Source organism: Pelodiscus sinensis, chromosome 7 (assembly GCF_052426305.1).
Source record: "Pelodiscus sinensis isolate ZL-2025 chromosome 7, ASM5242630v1, whole genome shotgun sequence".
Taxonomy (NCBI): Eukaryota; Metazoa; Chordata; order Testudines; family Trionychidae; genus Pelodiscus; species Pelodiscus sinensis.
Genome location: NC_143058.1, coordinates 33,709,279 through 33,733,094, shown reverse-complemented (window position 1 = coordinate 33,733,094; position 23,816 = coordinate 33,709,279). Strand labels below are relative to the sequence as shown.

The 23,816-nt window shown below is 41.3% G+C and overlaps 1 protein-coding gene and 1 long non-coding RNA gene across 2 annotated transcripts in view; one reads left to right on the top strand and one right to left on the bottom strand.

The window, feature by feature from the left end:
- LOC142830295 (uncharacterized) overlaps nucleotides 1–23,816 on the top strand; it is a 107,847-nt gene that overhangs the window by 1,648 nt on the left and 82,383 nt on the right. The gene's annotated exons all lie outside the window — the stretch shown is intronic.
- On the bottom strand, nucleotides 913–22,532 carry UPP2 (uridine phosphorylase 2). Its single transcript, XM_075932905.2, is given in 9 exon segments — nucleotides 913–1,094; nucleotides 1,794–1,932; nucleotides 5,587–5,801; nucleotides 8,048–8,138; nucleotides 11,135–11,229; nucleotides 12,505–12,661; nucleotides 18,899–18,962; nucleotides 18,964–19,014; nucleotides 22,507–22,532. Coding segments are annotated over 9 exon segments (1,020 nt in total).

Genomic DNA, 23,816 nt, shown 5'->3' with positions numbered 1-23,816 from the left:
GTATTTCCTGAAACTCAATGAAGAACAATAATGCCACAAATGCTGATTTACTTTGGTTTGAGTTTACCTTGTTTTGGTTTTAAGCCAAGCTCAAAACAGGTGTCTTTCTAGGTAATCACTCCACCATTAGAAACATGTCATTTTTGCGATAAGAAGTATTTTTGTGGCTTACACTTTTGTATTCTAGTAATACTTACATGGTTTCCATGTTACACCCTTCCTCAGATGTATAAATATGTAAAATTTAAACAAAACCAGTCCTAGGTAGGATTGGATTCTGGAACACTACTGGGCAGATGTTCAGAGGTACTGAACACCCATAGAAGCTGCTGAAAGAGTATATGGGTCAACACCGTATAGATCAGGTACAGTGAGTCCCACCTGACTACTTGTGATTCCATTCAGGGCTGGCCTTACCAGGTGAATTGAGCTGGCTGCCTCCGGTGCTATACTGTATGTGTGTGTGGAGAGGGGGGCACTAGGACCCAGAGAATTGAGACTTTTCAAAGTTTTGGCCCAAGCGAGGAGGTATGGGGGCATCATTTGAGCTCTCCAGGTCAGGTGCCAAAATGTTGTGGGCCAGCCCTGATTACATTCCTCTGTTTTTATATCTGTAGAGGGATCTGATGTGGACAGTGTATCTTTTATAGATAAACATAAATTTTATAAGAATGTGTATGCTGTAAAATACCCTTATAGGACAAAATGACTATACTTGTAACTGGCTTCAGAATTTTCACTAATTATGGATTGAAACAATTTGGAATTTCCATTCTGCATCATTATAAACAGTTTCATTTATATATGAATTCATCATACAGCAACTCTATTTATGTCTTCCTATATGTATCAATATACAGAGATAAATACAGAAGGCATTCATTTTGTATACTGGCAGGGTATAATTTTTCCTTAGTGATTCAGGAAAATGGCATTATCCAGTAATTCCATTAGGTTATATAACCCAAGACGCTTCTTGATAAAAATTGAGATCCACTGCTGAGGCCATCGCTGATATTCTACTAGAACTTCATGGGATGCCTTGATCTGGTCACCTTAAAGTCAGTTAAGGAGTGCCCCCCCCACAACAGCAGCTACAAGAAAAACAAAACCACTCTTCTAATTAACTCACAATATACCAAATATGCATGGTATTTGCTATAGTGAAGCATTATGTTCCTAGGCCTACGCAGGTAATTCAGGGTTATTGGGAGACTTAAATTAAATGAAGGGCTCAATATATCTCTCTGGAAAAGTGTATGTTGCACTTCCTAGAATTGAGGAGCCGCTGTTCTGGAGAAACAGAGGCTATCGCATCACAATGGGCCTCCCTTTGTAGTGCTTCAACTGAAATCATTAAGCTTTATTCTGAGCTCCTTCGAAGCTCAGTTGGCCGAGGTTGCCTGGCAAATTCATTCATCACACTGCACTGAAAAAATGGACCACAATATGTTAGGATAAGATGAGAGATCTTGGAATCCAGTAAAAGAAAACCAGAGACAGAGGCATTGCCAGGAAACTTTTCAGAGCTGGACTGAGTAAAACTTGGATTTTGCCAAGACAGTTGTTTTTAATATGCCTTGGACATCAAAACAAGCAGTTTCAGGTAAGCATTTTTGAAGTCACTGGATAAAAAGTGTTTCTATACTTTATAGTGAAAGAAGTTTGGAATGCATTTTCAGTTTTCACATTGTATAAATCCTCAAGCTGACGATATTCATATAACTTTAGGAAGTGCAAAAGTGTGTGAGAACAAATATGAAAAGGAAATGGCCTGTGACAAGAACCCTTACCTTTAAGACCACAAAGTCCACATATAGCAGCAAATACTGTTGATTCCATTTCAATATTTCTAACACCACCATCATAAGCTCTTTTCAAGTACTCCAACTTTTTTCTTTGGAAAAAACATAATGCTCCATCTAATTGTCCCTGGAAGGAAAGAAAAACCTGAGTGCTCATCCATTTTCTAAAATATGGTTTTACAGTCAGAGGTAAAAGTAAGGCAGTGAACCGCAATGGGTTGCTCTGGTAAGAGCTTTCTGGGGCACTCTCCGGCAGGAGGAGGCTATGTGCTCCCAGCCAAGCTCCTGAGGCTCTCCTGCAGGCTGTGGTAGTAAGCAGCAGGCAGGTCAAAAGGGCTGGCTTGGGGCACCTTTTAGGGAGGGCAAGGGACTAAGGGAGGTTGCCCGCCCCATTCCTACTGGTGTTTCTTGTTGCTTGCTGTTCCCCTTCATCGCTGTTGGGGAGCGAGAGAAAAGCACCTAGCATCCCTGAATTCCTCTCCTTCCTGGCTAGTGTGAGGAAGAGAGCAAGCAGAGAAATGTGTGATCTACACTGAGTTTTCTCCTCACTCCCGTACAGTGATGGAATGGGGAAGAGCAAGTAACATCAGTAGGAATGAGGTGGGGTCTTGAGCCCTTCTTCCTCCCAAAAGGGTTTCCTTGCCCTTCTACACTCCCCTCATACACCTTAAATTGCTGCCCAGAGATGTGCTCCAGGACACTTAAATTTCTTATAGGTACTGTCATACTGCATACCCCCAAACCTTGTGCCCTGAGCCCCAATATGGGGCAATACAACGGTACCAGTAAAAAATGTAAGCTACTTTCACTCTTTCTTACAGTCCTAGAAAAACTGACTGGCATCTCAGACAATTTCCTTCAAAGTTCAAATTTTGTCTAAATTTCACTTAAAACTGCATCAAATAATTTAATTGGCACTATTAAAATAATTTATTTCTTATTGCATTTGTCATGTATTGTTAAAGATAATCTAGTATAACAAAATACAACTGAGTTCGCTATAGAAGTTTTAACAAAAGCAAGACCAAAAAACCACACGTGCATACAGATGTGGTGGCAGATTGTCAGCATGTAAATTGGCATAATTCTGTGAGTCTCTTGCAGATGAAATCCACAAAATACCAGGTTTCTTTAGAAAAGGATTAAGAAATTTAGGTACACATGCCCCTAAATTTGTAGAGACAAGGGAGATGGAAAAGACCTTTTAATCTAAAGTTGAACTCGTTTTATAAAAGGCAGATGGGTAATTATAGGAAAATCAAAGTAGTTTAAGACACTCCATCTATCAGTCTATCAGGGTATGTCTACACTACCCCTCTAGTTCGAACTAGCGGGGTAATGTAGGCATACTGCACTTGCAAATGAAGCCCGGGATTTGAATTTCCCGGGCTTCATTTGCATAAGCTGGCCGGCGCCATTTTTAAATGCCGGCTTGTTCGAACCCTGTGCCGCGCGGCTACATGTGGCACGGGCTAGATAGTGTGGAATGGCTTGCTAGTTCGAACTATCTAGCCCGTGCTGCGTGTAGCCGCGCCGCCCGGGGTTCGAACAAGCCGGCATTTAAAACTGGTGCCGGCCGGCTTATGCAAATGAAGGCCGGGAAATTCAAATCCCGGGCTTCATTTGCAAGTGCGGTATGCCTACATTACCACCCTAGTTCGAACTAGGGTGGTAGTGTAGACGTACCCTCACTGTTGGTCCCTAATCTCCCTAGTTTAGAAGGGGAGACTAGATATTTATGTTCAAAATGCTTTTAGTTATTGTTATCCCATAGGTTATTTGCAGCAGATGGTGACCAGTCCAGAGGACTGATAAATTTTGCTTAGAAAATAAGTAAATCATTCATTGCGTTCAAGTTGCTGTGACTTTATGTATGGTTTTTAACTGAAGGTCTTAAGTTTGGCTATACTTAAAACTGTATAGCAGCACTGCTTCAACTGTAGCACTTCAGTGTAGACAGCACCTGCACCAATGAGATGGATTCACCCATCTATGTCAGTATCCACCTCCCCAAGAGGCAGTAGCCAGGTCAACAGAATTCTTCCACTGACCCTGCGCTTTCTACTAGGCACTTAGGTTGGCCTAACTCCATCATTTAGGGTTGGCCTAACTCCATCATTTAGGATAATAGATTTTTCACACCTCTGAGCAACATAGTTATGCTGACTTTTCTACTGCTGACCAGGTCCCAGAACACTTTCTAGTAGACCTTAAACAGCCTCTACACAGTTGCTTGGAAAAGTCTGTAACAGAGATGAGTAAGACTCAAACCTGGAGCTCAATTAACATACCTTTGTGGTACCATTCTCTTGAATTTGCCTGTAGGTCTGATATCTAATGAAAGAGAGTAGTTCTTGCAGTCATTATCTCAGTTAAAATTCCTTTAGAAGGGTTTCTTATTAACTAATCTCTGAGTGGGGTAATTATCAAAGGACCAAAAAAAGCTGCTTACTAGTTATTGAATCCATATTGCCCAGTCACCTCTCCCACTTTTGAGACTTTGGATGTTTGTTGAATAAGCAGGAAAAGGAAGTGATTTGAGGTAGAAAGTATTGAAGCTCTTTATAGGTCTTTGGTTCTGGAAGTCTGGATCTGTGCTTCTGAAAGTCTGGATCTGTGCAGGAGCATGTGTATAACAACGGTGGACACAATTCGTTTAGTGAGTTCTGGTTGTATACAAGAGACACGTGCATATCTCTACAAGTGTGGCTTTACCGAGGCAATTGACTCAGAACTACAGCTCCTGGTGAGTGACCTATCTTGCTAACTTCACTGATTGTTTTTACTAGTATTTTCTAATTGGATTTTGATCTTCAAAGAATGAATCCTTTATTTGTGCTGGTATTTCTCACTTGGGTGTTATGTCCTCAGCTAAGGCAAATGTACACCTATTGCTTTACTAACTTGCACAGACCTTTTAATTTTATTGTTGTTCCTACTGTTAATCCTCTTACATGGCTTTTTATTTAAGTGAAACATGGCTTTTAGCCACATACAAATGGCTGCATTTGCAAGCAGAGACAAAGGTTTATAAATAGTCATCCAATTATTAATTGTCCATTTATTCTGTTTCATCCACTATGCAATCAACATTTAATTTTGTAAAGGAAACGGTTCCAGGATATTGCTAGGGAACTAAGGTTTATTTACACAAATGCCACACACTTACTGATATTTTTCTTCTGTTTGGTAAGTATGAAGCTATAATCCTGTTATAGGAAGTAACTTAGTATAACCCATCTGTTAAAATTATGTTAAGATTATAGACAAGGGGCCATTTACTGTAACTGCTTAATGTTATGTGCCTGTTGCTTTCAGAGATTCCCTGAATATATTCTAGTTTCTCTGACTTGGTATGGCTAAGGGACAGCAGGAAGTGCCATCCAGGGAATCCTATAATTTCCTAAGGGAATCAGTGCTATCCAGAATGAATTGTAAGGTTGATTCACTGCCATGGTTATAATAATAGTGTCTTTGCCGATGTGTTTTATTACAAAATTTGACTAAGTGGCAGATACAATATAGGCCAATTACACAATGGTTAATGGTTCTGTTATTGATATGACATATTATGAAAGTAGTTTCATTTCTGACCTGTAAGCAAGTCTCAAATATATGTTATCTTAATCAAATCCTGAAGTCCTTCTGTATTTTTTACTCAGTACATACAAAGGCAACTCTCCTACTGATTGCACTGGTCATTTTGCCTGAGCAAGGGTTTCAGGATCTAGTTTTATGGTGGTTTTTTTCCCTCCCCCCAAGAATAGAAAATTAGTGATACTCCTCACCTTCAAAAGTCATAGGTACCCATAGTATGCCCATTAAGAGCTGGGAATTTCTGAATCTCATGGTTGCAGTTCAGTAGCTCCTCAGCAAGGTCCTTATCCAGTTCTGTGCTTCGTACAACTACATTATCCAGTATCACCTGTTCAAAGCGAGCCTTAAAAAATGAATCCACTGCAGTGTGTGTTGTTACAATAGTTCCAGGTTCAATGACTACAGAAGTGAGGAATGGAGATAAATTAAATTATAATCTATAAATATCATATGGCACTAACCAAAGAAGAAAAGAGTTACTTGGTGTTGCTCATGTCCTTAATTTGAATTTTTTCTTCTTTTTAAATCATTGATCTGGGGTGGGGCTGGAGGTGAGGGGTTCAGTATGCAGGATTCCCTGAGGAGAGGACTACCTAGCCCTCTCTCGCCACAAACTTGGGGCCAGGTGAGAAGTGCCTGTCCATTGCCACTGCAGCTCCATCAGGCACAGCTGGGGGAGGAATACATGAACACGCAGACAGACACACAAACAGACTAGCTCTCTCATATAATAGATAGCTGTCCTTCTCCACCGCTGCCCTCTGCTGCCCCAATGAGGTTATATTTGTCCTAAGTCCTGGTCCCCATCTCTAGCTCTTGTTACCCCCCTGTGGTCATTATACAATATAAGTGTCCCTGCTAGCAGATACCTCCCTTTCCATTTTATAAGAGATCACATTTGAGGCACATCCCATTGTCCTGGCACAAACCCTGGCCTTGCTTTGTGTTCTAAGAGGAAGCTGCATTCTGAATTTGGTGATCTTCGCTCTTACCATAGGAGGACTGCTTAGACAGACAGACAAATTCAAATATATAGTAGATTTATTACAGTAAAATCTTAATAAATATGAATGTTTATTGGCAAAATATGAGAGGACCATTCAAATATATACAAAGTAAAACTCCGTAAATGCATATGAAGGGTTACAAAGTGGGTATGTGGGCCATAGGCTATTTATTTGTTACTTTGAACCCAGATAGGGGAAGGAAAGTTTATGTATAACTATTGGTTTCTATATATGATTTGTCTATGTTTAATGTACATTTGCTCAGGGTGAAAAGATTGGCATATACTTAAATTGATTTCTAACTCTCCCCACCCTTCCCCCCAAAAAACTGTATCTTAGGCCTTGTACTGCTAAAAGCTAAAGGAGATTCTTGTTTATCTGATTTCTCATGGGCTTTGGGCATTTTGAGCAGAATATCAGCATTTTGTCCCACTTCTGCCATGATATTCCAAATGACCTTAGATTAGTTAAAGTACTTTACAGTGCTCCTCAATTTGGATTTAATCCTCAAGGGTTTATACAGTCAGGGTGTGTCTAAACTACATGGCTCCATCGATGGAACCATGTAGATTAGGCTGATCGGCAAAGGGAAATGAAGCCGCGATTTAAATAATCACGGCTTCATTTAAATTTAAATGGCTGCCGGTCTGAGCCAACAAACAGCTGACCTGAAAGCCCTTTATTGACCTCCCCGTTATGCCTCGTAGGATGAGGTTTACCAGGGAGGTCGATAAAGGGCTTTCATGTTGGCAGGGGAGCGTCCAGACTAGCGCGCTGACTAGCGCGCTTATCAGCTGTTTGTCGGCTCAGTGCGGCAGCCATTTAAATTTAAATGAAGCCGCGATTATTTAAATCGCGGCTTAATTTCCCTTTGCCGAACAAACAAATCTACATGGCTCCGTCGATGGAGCCATGTAGTTTAGACATACCCTCAGTGTTCTCATTGGAGGAAATGGAAGTTTTGTCTGCATCCAGACTTGAATGATCAGGACTGCCTTATTTCCATTATATGGTTATTCTCATTCCTTTCAGAAAGTTGGTTTGAATTCCTAGTTTCTGAACTTCAAGTTAATGGAATAATTATTATTGACTGAACACTTCCATTATAAGAGAGATTTCTTAGTCCCCATTCCTTGCCTGTCTTTCCATTCATCCTTAGACTGTAAGTTCTCTCACACAGGAACTGTCTCTCCATTCATGGTTGTATAGCACACTGCACAATAGAGCCCCAATCTTGATCAGAACCTTAGGGCTTGATTTACCAAAAAAACTGATTATATTTTATTACTATTAAGTGGGTGAAAATTATTCTACTGCGGCTGAAATTGTTCATGCATGGTATCCACTTATGGGTGAGTAGTTTGCCAGATAAGAATACATTTCTCTCAGATATTTGGATCTGAAAACAGTATTCTTTAGTTGTATTAGATTTCAAGATATCATGAATTATGAACATGTAAACCTGCTAAGCCAGCCATTAGAAGTTTGATATTCATTGACCTGACATAAAATCTCTTGTTGTTTGATGTTTGAAGACCTGAAAAAAAAAGTGTAAAGCTCCTAATAATTAGCTCTATTGCTTAGCTGTGTTTTATTAAACATCCTTTCCACCTGGCAGTAGCAAAGCTGGTCGCTCACCTAAGCCCCCAGAAGTACCGATGCGTATAATAGTAACATCACAGCATTTTGCATTGTATAATAATTTGATTAGTTCATGAAACTTCCATTTCTATTATGCAATACCCATCCCTTGCTGTTGAGAGGACAGAAAATGAAGACAATCATTAATTATCATTTTTGTTTAAGCTGATACATACTTTAAAAATTACTTCAGAATATTACTAGATAGCCAAAGGTATCCTGTTCCCATTGATGTCAACAGGATATTTCTGTGGCCAAAACAAACTCTAAATCATGCCTACATAGACTGGGGTATCCATGTGTGGCATCAGCTCCTCTGAACTACTCTCTCTGATCTCACTCGGCAAGGTTATCCTGCTGATGGTTCTCTGTATCTACTGTGCTCTCAATCCACATACCTCTTACTGGACAGCATATAAATGGAGCTCACAAGAATGGTGTCAGGCTAAGCAATAGTTCCCATGGGCGTTTTTCTCCAAGTGTATGATGCCATGTAGAAAGCTCTTTGGTCTCAGTCTTGTTTTGCCATGCTTGGGAGCAGCTCCCTGAAAACTTCTACAAAGCTACCTCTTTATCCACTTTCAAATTCCTCCTCAAAACTCTCCTACAAAATGGCTACTGCCTAGCATGGTGACCAACACTTTTTCTTTATTTCATCTTATTTTGAGATTGTAGGCCAATTGGGGCAGGGACTGTCTTGCTGGTCTGTGGTTATATTGAGCACAATAGGGTCTGTTCCCTGACTAGGGCTCATAGGTGCAATAGTAATATCAAAGAAATGTAAATATCAGAAAAACCCCTCTGTTCTTTTAACTTTATTTCGAAAACACGATTGCAGTGTGGACATAAGTGAAGTATTTTTCAGAAAAATGGCTGTTTTTCCAAAAAAAAAAACAACAACCCTGCAGTGTAGACATGCCCTCAATGTCTACATAGGTCTATTTTTAGCCTTGTAGAGAAGCCCAAGTCAGTTGACCTCATGCTGAGGGTGTGTCTACACAGCAAAATTATTTCAGAATAATGGCTGTCATTCCGAAATAGCTATGTGAATGTCTACACAGCAATTCCATTATTTTGAAATAACTTCAAAATAACAGATGGCTTATTCTGACTTCTGTAAACCTCATTCTACAAAGAATAACACCTATTTCAAAACAGATATTTTGAAATAGCCCCTTACCAGGACCATTCTAAGTTATTCCTCCTGGGACTCTAAATTGAGGTAACACGTCTACATTAGGGAAGTCTGCCTCGGACTAATTTTGAGGCTTCCCTGCAGTGTAGACGTGCTATTTCAAAATAAGCTATTTCAGAACAGCTTATTTTGAAATAGCCTGAGACTTGCTGCCTTGGGTCTTCCTTTGCAGTTTCCTACTACAGTAAAATTCCGATAATCTGGCACCGTTAGGACCCAGGGGGTGCCGGATTATCAGATATGCCAGACTATCGGAAGGGGGGAATATGAGCGGTCTGGCCCCAGACCCCTCATAGCCCCCCCCCTTCCGATAGTCCAGCTCTGCCCCAGGCATCCCTGATTCAGCCGCTGCTGGTCAGTTTCAGCAGCGGCTGAATCGGGGACACCTGCAGCAGAGCAGCTGGAGTGCTGCCAGGTTGGTCCGGTAGCGTCCACCCTTGGCGCTGCGAGACCAACCCAGCAGCACCCCAGCTGCTCTTGGGGATGCCTGGAGCAGAGCAGCTGGGGTGCTGCTGGGTTGGTCCAGCAGCGCCGCTCCTAGGTGATACTGGACCAACCCGGCAGCACCCCAGCTGCTCTGCCCCAGGTATCCCCAAGTCAGCCACTGCTGAAACTGACCAGCGGCTGATTCCAGGAAGCCCGAGGTAGAACAGCTCTGCCTCAGGCTTCCTGAAGTCAGCTGCTGATCAGTTTCAGCAGCGGCTGAATCGGGGACAGCTGGGCTGCTGCCGGGTTGGTCCCGCAGCCCCGAGGGACAGCGCTACGGGACCTACCCGGCAGCACTCCAGCTGCTCTGCCCCCAGTTTCCCCGATTCAGCCGCTGGTCAGTTTTAGCAGCGGCTGAATTGAGGAAGCTGGGGGCAGAGCAGCTCCAATGGTCCGGCTGCCCGGAGCACTTCCGGGTTCCCGATGGTGCCGGACCATCGGAGTTTTACTGTACTTTCATCTCCTGTGCCTACAGTCAGTCCAGGGAGGATGCCTTTTCCCTAAATTTGTCTTGTCAGCAAATTAATTTTTCTTTCAAAAACCCAGAGGCATGAGTTTCTAGAGAGGTAGGATCTATTTTGGTGCAATGGCAACATCACTGTGCAGTGTGTCCCCATCTCTCTCTCTTTCTTTGTTATAGGAAGATGATTTTATTAATTTTATTGCATTTTGTGTTATCATACTTTTATATTCTTATTATTCATGCACCACTGCCTAAGTTCCTTGTTAGTGCTGTGAAAAAAATATTCTTATGAAAAATAGCCAAGGCAGAAATCTCACAAATACACCTAGTGTTTGAGCCTGTTTGCATCTTGCTAAAATATGACATAGTATCCTGATAATGTCACAATTTTCACTGAATTTATAGACTGAGCAGTAATAAAAATATCATTATTTCCTCTTTTGTTTTTCCCAGTGCCGTCTGTGTTCTAGGCTCAGTGATCTCCTTAACTTCTCATGTGGGTAAAGTTAGGATTACTTAGATGAGTAAAGTGCATGTGATTGCAGGATTAAGATTTTATGTGTTGCCAAACATATTGTAGACATAAACAATAATAGCAAAATAAGATTGCCATCAGGCTTTTAGTAGTTGATTGTAATATTTTCAGCTAAACTTCATAGTTTGTGCATGATGTGAATCTATTTGATCTCTTGAACTTTAAGGTTGGTGAGCTCAGCAAAATGAGCCCTCTTTCTGTTGTAACACAGGAACCTGCAAACTGAATAGACAGGATGCCAAGAAATATTGCAGAGTGACTGAAATGTAAGAATATTTTTTTAATATAAATCATCATTCTTGGTTCTGATCCAACTACTATTGAAGTCCTTGACAAAACTCCCACTGGCAACTCTGGGAGCAGGAGCAGGCTCCATGCCTATTAATCTTTTGTTTACATGTGTACTAGAAGTGTGGAAAAGTAAAAGGAAAATTCATGTGCAAACGTGAGGATGTGCGCTAGTCCATGTATTGAAAGTAAGGGAACATGTTCATAGAAACCTAAAGAAATCAAGCAACAGTAGATTTTCACAAGGCTTATTAAAGTTTAAAATGTAGCTTTTTAGCATGACTAAAAGCTTTTATTAGTGTTAATAGCTGTAATTTTTTTGAGGGTAAGAGGAAAAATTTGCCACTGGATTAGTCCATTATGAAATAAAAGCACAGAGCATCTCTAGGGAGCTGGTAAGGTACTTAACCTCTATGCCTTGGTCTCACTGTAAAAGGAGGATAATTATACTTTACTACCTCAGAATATTGAGACGTTTTAATCAGTTAGCACCTTTTGGATCCTCTGATGGTGGACACAAGAGAAATGCAAAGAGACTAGGAGTAGTTTTGTTGATGTTTCCAGCTTGTGACAAACTGACAATAAGGCCATGTCTATATGCACTACAGTGGCACAGCTATAGTGCCATAGCTGTGCCAATAGTACCCCATAGCTAAACAAACTACTATGACAGAAGGGGTTTTACAGTTGCTGTAGGAACTCCATCTCCCCAGGCACAGCCAACTTAGTTAACACAAGCTAGGTCTACACCAGGTCTCGGGGTGTGAATTTTTCACACTTCTGATCACCATAGCTCTGTCGATCTAAGTTGTAAGCATAGACCAAGTCTAAGAGATGTGATGGAAGAAAACTGCCCTGTGGTAATCACTGTGTTTAAACCATCTGGCAAGTTGCTGGCTTGTTGACCTATACTGTTGTTTCTAAATGCACTACCTCTAGGAAATAGCAAATAGAGAATAATGTAACAGTGTTAGCTGTTAGCCCTTTTGAAGAACCCAAAACTTTCCTATGAGTTGAAAGCCGGGTCTTTATGGCTTGGGAGATAGGAACCTTTTAGCTCTAGGACACAGATTTGAATCTAGCTCAGGTCAGTGATTCATAGAATTTATTACAACCTCATGGCTTTTTGACAGCCAACATGAAATTAACTTGATAGGTTATTCAGTTATCAGTGCATAAAATTACCACCATAACTGACACCATTGTTGGCAGTTTCAACAATGAGGCCTTGAAATGAAGGATATAAATACTCAATTAGCTTCTCACTTCAACAGGCAATTCCGCTAGGTCAGCGTACTATGGATGTTGCTGCAATGCAGTTCCCCATATTGTACCTATTCAGTGTCCTGGGCTCTCAGTCCAGCAGCTTTCAGAAGCTCTAACTTCACATGAAACATTTAAAAAAGAAATACACGCAGAGTGCTAAATTCTTCAGCTATTGCTGGACTGAAAATGGAAATGTTTTGTGTACACTGGAAAATACTTACACTGACAGAGCACTGGACCATCCTTGTACATAGAGTACCGATCTGTCCCAGCACAAATATCTTTCAAGTCTTTCCCATCTCCTTCAAGTCCAAGTTCATTGTGCATGAGCTGAGCAAAAGCTTTCATTCTATAAGGGCTGTCACCAACACAGACAAACTAGTAGAAATAAAATATAAGATTCTGTATCATTCTAGCTAAAGCAGGGATTAAGACTCAGTCTGCACTTCTAATGTTATACTCAGTTGCTCTAGTCCTGTGGAATCATATATCCAAAAGGAACAAATGTGAAAGTAAAGCAACTACAAGATTCAATTATCTACTCTTGTAATTTTTATAAGGAGATTCTTTTTAGAAACATTCAGTGTTTTATAATTCCAGCCCCATCACAAATGCTTCTTTTTAAAAATATGCCAACACAGTGTTTTAGAAGGATTAACAGTTTATAAGACCCATATCCTAGCTAGATAACCACTGCTCATATTGTAAACTTGTTAGGGGACCTGGATTTCTACTGATACTATCAAGTGTTTATTTGGTGGGCTTTATGGTTAGAGGATGAAACTCAGATTCTATTCCTATTTGTTAGGCTCTTCTAAGATATATTGATCAAATGTCCTGCTGTTGCCACAGGCTTCTTTCCAGACTTACTAGACAAATTACTTAATCTCTTTGGGTATGTCTACACTTGCTCCCTAGTTTGACGTAGGGATGCAAATGTAGCTGACCGAAATTGCTAATGAAGCAGAGATTTAAATATCCTGTGCTTCATTAATGTTGTTCTGCTCTCCAGCTGACTTGAACCAGGAAGTGCACTCCAGGACATGTTAGTTCAAATCAAACCTCCTCAAAAAATGAGGAGAAATGTTAGTTCGAACCGAGGGGCTTGATTCGAACTAACGTGTCCTGGAGTGCACTTCCTGGTTCAAATCAGCTGGCGAGCAGAATAATGCATGGTAGAGATTATGCTAATGAAGCGTGGGATATTTAAATCCCCACTTCATAAGCAATTTTGGTCGGCTACATTTGCATCCCTAGCTCAAACTAGGGAGCAAGTGTAGACGTACCCTTTGTGCTTCAGTTTATCCCTCTAAAATGGAAATAAGAGCTCTTACTTTACCTCACAGAACTATTGCGGAACTTATGTTTGTAAAGTGCATCAAAATCCTCTGAAGGTGCTGTGAGTACGTAAATGCATTTATTAGGGTTTCTAACCATTGTTCATGGGAATAACAAAACAGGTTATCGCTGTTAGTATTGACTGAAGAGGATCATATTATTTCATGGTTCTAAAAAAACAGGAAATAACTTCAAAAATTACATATGGTGTTATTGTAGGATTTCACTACAGTACAGCTGCAAATACTTTGATATCAATTTCTGGCCAAGTAAATGTAAAATAACTTGTGTGTAATATATGCACTGAATGTAAGTTGTTACTATTACTACATAAAGCAAAGCAGAAACAGATGTTAGAGTATTAATATTCTAATTTATTCTACCAACAGTGTCAACAAGAATTATTGAGCTTTGCTGGAGAAATAGACAATGGAGAGGAGGGACAATATTTCACAAATGACCATATTTTGAAAAATCTAACTCTAAATTTAAAATGTGACTAATTGTTCCCCTCTGACCATCTGATTTCAGATCTGGCTGCAGAGGTCAGACATAACATGAAATTTCAGACTACCAACACAGTTTCTAGTGGATACTTGTTTACATTATAAAACTCCTGCACAATTTTCCATATAGTACTCGAGGGGGGAAAAAAGAGAGGACTAGAATAGTTGCAGGCCAAAATTAGGTCTATTTGGCAGACCTGTGGGGACAGCTTGATTGCCAGTGTTACTGCTAGGGCCTCGTTTCAGGTGTACATTTGTCCCCCAAAAGTGTGTCTTAGGAAGTTTTAGGGCTTGTCTACATGGGAAATTTAATCCATCTTTTGAAGTTAATCCACTCTGAAATTGCTTGTGTACGCATGCTATGCACCGCTGTAGTACACTGATTCTCTATTGTGAACTCTGCAATCTTTTTTTCAAAATGAACTTTTCTGTGAAGCAAGTTAGTCCAGCCTATCGTTTGTGTGTAAGCAATGATACTGCAAATTATTTTGGCAGCCCTTCAACAGCTGTCTTACTCAGCTTTGTAGGTGACCATTACTGACTTTTTTGTTTACCTGTGTGACCTCCCCAGCTCTCGGGCAAGCTGACCAGGTGTCCAGTCCACCATTTATATGCTGGCACAGCTCCAGATTGTTTGTTCACTCCTAGGTTCCAGTTTATCATAATACTGTACCTGTGATAATACTCCAGAAAAGGCCTCAAGCAGCCACATGGCTTCAGCGAGACCCTGAATCTAACAACCACCTGCAAACATCAATGCAGGAAACTCTTGTGGCCAGCCACCAGAATAAACATGGACATTGCTCGGCAGATGTCTGTGAGGGGTCATGACCAGAATATTGAGCAGTGCTGGATTAAGTGCAAACAGCTCATGAGCACTTATTACCCTGAGGGACATCTGGAAAAATCCTTCAGGGGACACGTAACCTGATAATTTTTTTGAGGAATTGGACAGGATTGTGCAGAGGTGCCTGACCACTCAGCCCAGGCAGCTGGTGGAGCCTGCTGGCTCCCTTCTTTCTCTTTCTCCCTCCTGCCCCCGCCGGATAACATGCAATGTTCATTGAGGTATCAATATCTCCCCATACAGCCAGGATTGGTTCAGGACTCTGATGTTGTCTAGGCAGAAGAGGAGCCCAATTCCTGCACTGTAGCAATCCACTTCAGTCCTCAGGCAGCCACTTGGACCAGGACTGAGTCTGGTTCTATGGAGAGAATCTCAGCATAAAAGGGTTTTTTAATTATTTTTAATAATTGATGCTATACAGCCATGCTGGCTTCTGTCTGGGCACCCCATGCCCGTGACTGTTGATAACCCCACAGTCCCTGCCTGCCTGCTTTCCTAGACCAACATTGTCCATTACCCTTCCCCGCCCTGAAACCTTTCAAAATGATGCCTGCCCTGGCCAGGCCTCTGTCTCATCTAAAGCTCCAGTGACTGGCCAATTTCAGGCCTAAGCTATAGAAGAAACATGCCCATGCTGTGATCTTCATTTCCTCTTCCCTCAGCTGGTAACAGTGAAGGCTTCAGGCAGTCATTGCAGTACTTTGTCTGTTTTTCTTTCACTTCCAACATGCCTGAAGGGGAGATGTCTGAGCAATGGCTCAGTGTTTGTTCTGAGTTTGAGGAAGAGCAAAGGTTGCCAGTACTTCAGTATTGGCCTGGAGTCTCCCAGAATCAGCATCAATCTCCCGGTGACTATTAAAAGCCATCCTGGAGGTTTTAATAGAATATTTTAAGAAAATGACATAACATCCTGTTAGGGGAAAAATCACCCAGAATAGCCCCAGTAACAGTTGGCAACTCGAGGAAAAGTTGTACAACCATCCTCACTGGTATAGCTAGTGGCTCCCTTCCATTCCTGTAGGTCTAGAGGGACCATTTTGGTGAATAACTTCATAGAGTATCTCACTTGTCTGCCTTTTTGAATAAAGGTATTCTCTATCTCCTGGTCACCCACCTCAGCATAACCTCATCCAGAGTAAGGACAATCTAAAAGAGTGTATTAGTATATTATTATATAGCTCACCCCAGTTTCACCCAGCTAACCTTCTGACACCACATAATCTCTTCAAAAGGCACAGCAAAATTAGACAGGGAAATTAATTCCCAAGCCTGTCCCCATCCAGCACCACCCTCCAAGAAACAATGGGAAAGCCACACAAATATACCGCACAGAGAAAAATTCCAACCGAAACACCACTCCAAGGTTCCCCCAAAGCTGGAAAGAATCCCAGAGAGGTAAAAAGACAAGTGTTTAAAAAAAGTAGCTACCAAAGCCTTCCTTGAAGGTGAACAATAACTGCTTTGGGTTTTTTTTTTTTTTTTAATGCTGCGAACTGCAATGTACTCACACTGGTCAAGCCCTCACACAAATCTGAGAGGGAGAAAAGGGAAAATTCCCGTGTAAATGTTTATGGATAGTAATACAGAATCCCCCAACACCTTGAAAAATGCTTAACAAGAAGGCAGGAGCTGAGAGTGAAACTGACGACGAGCTTTCTGTGAGATGGTTGCAATAGTAAAGGACATCAGCCAACTGCCAAAGAAAACAGTGCATTAGTCAAAGACAGTATGAAAGAGACAGATGTAGATGCAACTCCTGGTGGCAATATAAAGCCAAAAGGCCTTTTTACAGCATATAGCATACAGCATAGTTACTCTTCGGGCAGCAGGCAATGTTTTCTTTCTGCTGCTTCCAACCTAGTCTGCAAACAGCACCATAGGCCTTTCATACAACCAAAGACACATTCTGCTGCTGCTAAGGTGGTGAGTAAACAGTTCCTTCCTTTCTTATGTCCGAGTGGCCTGGGAATGATTTCATTAACCAGGGCAGCAAAAGGTAAGAAAGGAGCAATGTCCATATCATTCATGTCTGTTGTGTTCCCAGGGGCAAAGGATCTTAGAACTGTGGACCCTTCTAAATCACACTGCATTTATGTCTGTAACCCTGCCACATGGTTGTCAAGCCTTTAGAAGTACTATGGAAAAATATCCTTGAGTCCCAATATGGGGCAAAGAAGAGGCTCATGAATCCCATCAGTTGCCCAATTCTGTACAGTTAAAGAATGCCATGCATGTGAAACCACCAATAACCTCCTGAGCAACACCTCTTCCCTGGCATCACACACAATTGTACACAATGCTGAATAGATTCAACAGACTAGTAGCATTCACTGGTGGCCAGCTTCCAGATGGCAATGGCGACCCTCAGTCTTCCTCTCCACTCGTATGGGACACTGCCTGTTGGCACGCTACCACTGTAGAGCCAGAATTTGTTCTGCATGTATCTCACAAAAGATTGCCTTTCCCATCTTGAAATTCTCTCATCACTGGTGGTGGTTGCAAGTCTGCAGAACAAGCTGTTCCCACCAATATATTGATTTCCTGAGCCCAAAACCCACATTGCATGCTGCGTAGCTGCTCAAAGAACAGGTCCTCCACTGATAGTTGGTTAGTGTCTTTCTCTTCATAGTCATCTGCATCACAGTTACACCCTCACTGAGGTCACTCCTGTTGCTGGAGGAGCTGCTCTTGCTGCCACATCACGTGCTCAGTGGTGTGGTAGACACAGTCCCAAGCTGAACTGATCCAGCTTTGAATGGTGAAATGCTACCCGCATAGCAGTATGGGGCATTGTTGGCTCCATGCTGGCTGGCAGCAGTTCAAAAGTGGCAGAAGCCTGCCCATAAAGGAAGTAAAGGCAAAGACAGATGAATCATGAGAGTTTTTTTTTTTTTTAATGTTTGCTTGGTTTCTGCAAGGCAACAAGAAAAGTCCCAGATTACACAGCATGCACATGCCCCAGCATCAGTGGATTCTCTGCTGATGCATATCAATGCATACAGATGGCAACAGTTTGCTGTAAACCAAGGGTTGGCATTTCCATGCTTAGCTGCTGAGCAGTGTGCAATCTGATGCTCAGCACAAAGCCACACATTAACCCTCTTGATTCCCTCCATGTAGACAAGCCCTTGGTCAATAAACAGAAAAAAAAATATTTGCATGATGAGATGTATTTTGACCTCCGATCTCTATCAGAAACATGAAGTCTTATGCCATTTGTCTCAAATAGATGAGGTCCGGATACTCCAGGCCAAATATTCCTCCTCTGTGTAACTCCACTGATGCCATGGCAGATTGGAAACTAGGTTTTACTAAACTGAGGTGGGTTTTATTAAAAAAAAACTTTCTGTTTGGGTTTCTGACCATATGATGAACTTCAGAACATCTTAGATTTGGGGCAGGAAGAATCTTTGCCTGACTACTTCTCTGTGTAACATCTTATCTTTGGGTTGTTGGGGTGAGTAGAAATTCCTTAAGAAATTGAGGCCTAAGCCATTCTCTGAAGTAATTTGGAATCCGTGCTGCTGATGCAGCAATGGAGCTCATCCTTCTTCCCTCAGTTATAAAATACATAGAATTGGAATGACTGCTATCATAGACACCATGAGCCAAATTCATCCTTTGAAGTCAGAGTACTCGTTCAGTTCTGAAGTCAGTGGAACTCTGCCAGGGAGGATTTTTCCTCATTATATCTGTGATCAGTTTAGTTTTTGATTCTGCATATTTTATTTTAAAAAAGAAGGGTACTCTCTACTATCTGCAGCTCAGTTTAAGTAAGTTGCTTCACAGAATGGCATTGGCTTCTGGGAAGTTTAACTTATCTTCGTAGTAGGGCTAAGAAGATACTAGATAAAGGTAATAGTAAGAAATGTTTGAAGAAAGGTGAGTATGAAGAAAATGAGAAGTTGTAACTTTTTTGTTTACCTTCACATCACGAAACATCACTGGTAGGTTGTGTGTTTTAGTTCCTAAATTTAAGTGATAGAGTATCTTCATCCATTGAATCCAAATGAGGCTTTTTAACACAAATAAGCCCATTTCTGCAAAAAAGTTTTGAGAGGTTTTATGGACAACTCAGATCAAACTGAGAAGGGAATTCATGACACGAGACATTATCAGAGTGTTCTCTTGGAAACTTAGCTTCTTTGTTAGAATGTTATGCTTGTGCCATCAGGGCTATGTGTCAAAGGCCCAAGCACTGGGGAGGGTAACAGCTTGTCCTCTTCCCATTCAGTTTTTGAATCCTTGCTGCAGCACTAGAGCACCTTCACACTCCTTTCCTCAACATTTTTAATGTAATTTTGCCTCTGCTATTGGTCATGTGACTGAAATGGGCTGTTACAGGTATCAGACATGGAGAGTGGGGTCTGGTACCACCACCTGTGAAGTGTAGAGTGGGGTGACTGCAAAGCAGCTCACCGAAGAGATTATTTCTCATGAGCAAACCACTACGCTGGTAGGAATGGAGAGGGCTGCTTAGGCTCCTTCCCAGAATAATGCAAAGCCAGAACGGAAAGAAGAGGATAGAATTCCCCCAAAAAGGGACAGATGAGGCACAAGGAGAGAGTATAGGGAGGTTTTGTAGGGGTTGGAGTGAAGAGGTAAATAAGGAAAGAGGGTAATAGGATATCACTGGTGGTGGAATTAAAGGACAAGGGGACAGGTCATACAGTGGATGGAGAGGTGTAAGTGTAGGGACAGACAGACTACAGAGGAGGAAGAGAGAGAAAACTTGTGAGAGCATAAAAGAAGTAGGGAGACAGAGAAACAAGAGGAGAGGCAGCGTTAGAAGATCTTAAAAATCTCATTGTCAGAACTGAGAGAAGCTTCTCAGGAAGAAGCAGTGCAAACATCAGGCAATACAGGAGCAACAAAGAAAGAACCAACAGTTTTATATAGGTAGGAAAACAAAGGGAGTATGGGAGGCAAGGCTTTAAAGTGCTTGCATTCTGCATTGGTGCCAAATAAATTGTTTCCTGGGTTTGTCTTTCCAAACACCCATCTGGATTTGGAATTTATATCCAACTTCTTCTCCACTAATTCCACTTGCCCTTTTATTTAATTCTGAATTAGCTGCAGTGCCAGCATCTGCCTATCGTTTGCTGCCAATGCTATGTTGCTGGGTCCCTTCTTGGGTTCTAAGCATCTGGCTATCCCAGGCTCCTGTTAGAAACTTAGTAAAGAGAGCCAGCATTTCCACATTCCAGCATTACCACCAGAGTCTCTGGCTGTGATTTTTAAGGAAAATCTTACCGTTCTAGGTCTCACAAAAGTCATGTCTCTTGAAATGTTTAATGTAATGTTAACCATTTTTGCAGCTCACTAGAAACCTTAAATACTTGGTAACTGCTATCACCACAAAGTTCAGCAAAAACTCAATATTCTTCACTAACCTTAGCAATGTGAAGAACAGTAATACTTTCTTAATACTATTCTCCCAGAATGAATGGATTATCCTACATACAGGAATTTGCTGAAATCTTACAACATATTCATATTGGTTTTTTTCATATTGTCCAAACATCTTGATAAATGACTGTGAAATAAACTGCATTTAAATTAAAGTGAGATCATAAGACAATGATAGAATCATAGAATACTAGGACTGGAAGGGACCTCGAGAAGTCATCAAGTCCAGTCCCCTGCCCTCATGGCAGGACTCATTACTGTCTAGACCATCCCTGATAGACATTTATCTAACCTACTCTTAAATATCTCCACAGATGGAGATTCCACAACCTCCCTGGGCAATTTATTACAGTGTTTGACTACCCTGACAGTTAGGAACTTTTTCCTAATGTCCAACCTAAACCTCCCTTGCTGAAGTTTAAGCCCATTGCTGCTTGTTCTATCCTCAGAGGCCAAGATGAACAAGTTTTCTCCCTCCTCCTTATGACACCCTTTTAGATACCTGAAAACTGCTATCGTGTCTCTCCCCCTCCCCCCCATCTTCTCTTTTCTAAACTAAACAAACCCAATTCTTTCAAAAGCGGCGAGGAATCCTGTGGCACCTTATAGACTAACTGAAGTGTTGGAGCATAAGCTTTCGTGGGCAAAGAACCACTTCATCATATGCATGTAGTGGAAATTTCCAGAGGCAGGTATAAATATGCAGGCCAGAATCAGGCTGGAGATGATGAGGTGGATCTAATCAGGGAGGATGAGGCCCACTTCTAGCAGCTGATCTGGAGGGTCCCTCATCCTTCCTGATTGGATCCACCTCGTCATCTCCAGCCTGATTCTGGCCTGCATATTTATACCTGCCTCTGGAAATTTCCACTACATGCATCTGACTAAGTGGGTCTTTGCCCATGAAAGCTTATGCTCCTACACTTCAGTTAGTCTGTAAGGTGCCACAGGACTCCTCGCCGCTTTTGCAGATTCAGACTAACACGGCTACCCCTCTGATACTTGACACCAGATCATTTTGAATTATGACTCTATCCTCCAGAGCAGTTGCAACCCCTCCCAGCTTGGTATCATCTGCAAACTTAATAAGCATACTTTCTATGCCAATATCTAAATCGTTGATGAAGATACTGAAGAGAGCCGGTCCCAAAACAGACTCCTGCGGAACCCTTCTTGTTATACCTTTCCTTCAGGATTGTGAACCATTAATAACTACTCTCTGAGAACGGTTATCCAGCCGGTTATGCACCCACCTTATAGTAGCCCCATCTAAGTTGTATTTGCCTCGTTTATTGATAAGAATATCATGAGAGACTGTATCAAATGCCTTACTAAAGTCTAGATATACCACATCCTCCGCTTCTCCCTTATCTACAAGACTCGTTATCCTATCAAAGAAAGCTGTCAGATTGGTTTGACATGATTTGTTTTTTACAAATCCATGCTGGCTGTTCCCTACCATCTTGCCACCTTCCAAGTGTTTACAGATGATTTTCTTAATTACTTGCTCCATTATCTTCCCTGACACAGAAATTAAACTAACTGCTCTGTAGTTTCCTGGGTTGTTCTTATTTCCCTTTTTATAAATGGGCACTAAATTTGCCCTTATCCAGTCTTCTGGAATCTCTCCTGTCTCCCATGATTTTCCAAAGATGATAGCTAGAGGCTCAGCTACCTCCTCTATCAGCTCCTTGAGTATTCTAGGATGCATTTCATCAGGCCCTGGTGACTTGCAGGCATCTAACTTTTTTCTAGGTAATTTTTAACTTTGTTCTTTTTTTATTTTATCTTCTAAACCTACCCCCTTCTCACTAGCATTCACTATGTTAGGCATTCCTTCAGACTGCTTGGTGAAGACCAAAACAAAGAAGTCATTAAGCATCTCTGCCATTTCCAAGTTTCCTGTTACTGTATCTCCCTCCTCACTGACCAGTGGGCCTAACCTGTCCTTGGTCTTCCTCTTGCTTCTAATGTATTTATAAAAAGTCTTCTTGTTTGCATTCCTTTACCAATCGTATAATAGATGCAAGAGGATTAAACAGCAGTGTAGTTCAGTGTTTAAAATAAAAACTGTTTTTTAGGCTTTATTTTAGTTATCTTATCAAAACAAATTCAGAACTCACCCAGCATAACCTTTCCTCTCAGTCATAATGGGTTTACTGGAGTCAGCTAAAAAGGATGTTACAACTTCCCCTGCTTCAGAAAAACACTCCTTGGTTTACACAAGTACAGTGCACTTCTGTTGCTTCAGCTGCTAATTTATGGTATCTAATATGAATATTTGAAGAAGCTTGGCAGGTCAGCTTGGCAGGTCCTTGGCAGCTTGGCAGGTCCAGTGTTATTTCCAAGAACAACAATATAACTTTCTCTTCTATTTTCTATTCAACCAATCAAATGCAAAATATTCCTCTTTCTGTAGATGAACTGCTATTTGTTTCAGTAAATTATCATCAGGTCAGTATTACAGGATTGTTTACTTCTGAGGGAGTGTCATTTCTCCCCTTAACTCACCTTCTTTTATTATGGTAAGGCCTTAGATTGACTATTTTTGAAGGAGTGTCATTTCTAACTTTAACTTACCACCCATCATTATGCTGAGGTAACAGAAGGGCAAGGCCTAGCTAACCTCCTGCTGTTGATGTACTTATTCTTTGATCAGGGTCCCTGGTTCTGACACTACATATTGCCTATTTTCATAACTCCAGAGGTTTCTGTTGAAAATGCTTATAAGGTACATTTGACAGTCAGATCCAGGAGAACCTTGATGGTTTTGGATCACAAGGATTTATGCAAACTAGAATTCTGTCAGACATGTTTGGATAGCAAAACATTTATCAGAAATGCTTTTATTTGAAGAAAGTTTGTTTGGAAAGAACCAAAATTCTGTTTCAAGTTTAAGTTGAAAAGAAACATTTCAACTATTTGCTAATGGAGGTCAGTTGCTTGGGACACAAATGTAAATAGAAGTCTGGTATGAAATTGGCATTTCTGGGGCAATGGGAACAAGAATTTCCTCTTATTAGATTCTCTGGCTGTGGAACTAGCCAGATTCAACTGGTTGAATTTTGTGACTAGAAAACATCTTTATTTGGGTTGTGCTAGCACCTAATGGCTCTACTCATGGGCAACATCCCCACTGTGCTAGGGACTGTACTAACACAACAAAAAGACAGTCCTTGCTTCAAAGTCTAGGGAATGATTCGGTCACCCATAGTTAATTGTCATTCCTTCATGGAGATCTCTCACAAGAGTGAATGTTACAAGACTGAGACCAGGAGTGGCTCGAGGAGAGCTGCTGGCAACTGGTGCCCTAGGTGGAATGTGTGATTGGTGCCCCCTCCTCCATAGCCCTCAATGGCATGACGTCATCATTGGGCACCGTGTTAAACGCAGCGCCCTAGGCAACTGCCGAGGTTGCCTACATCCACGGGCT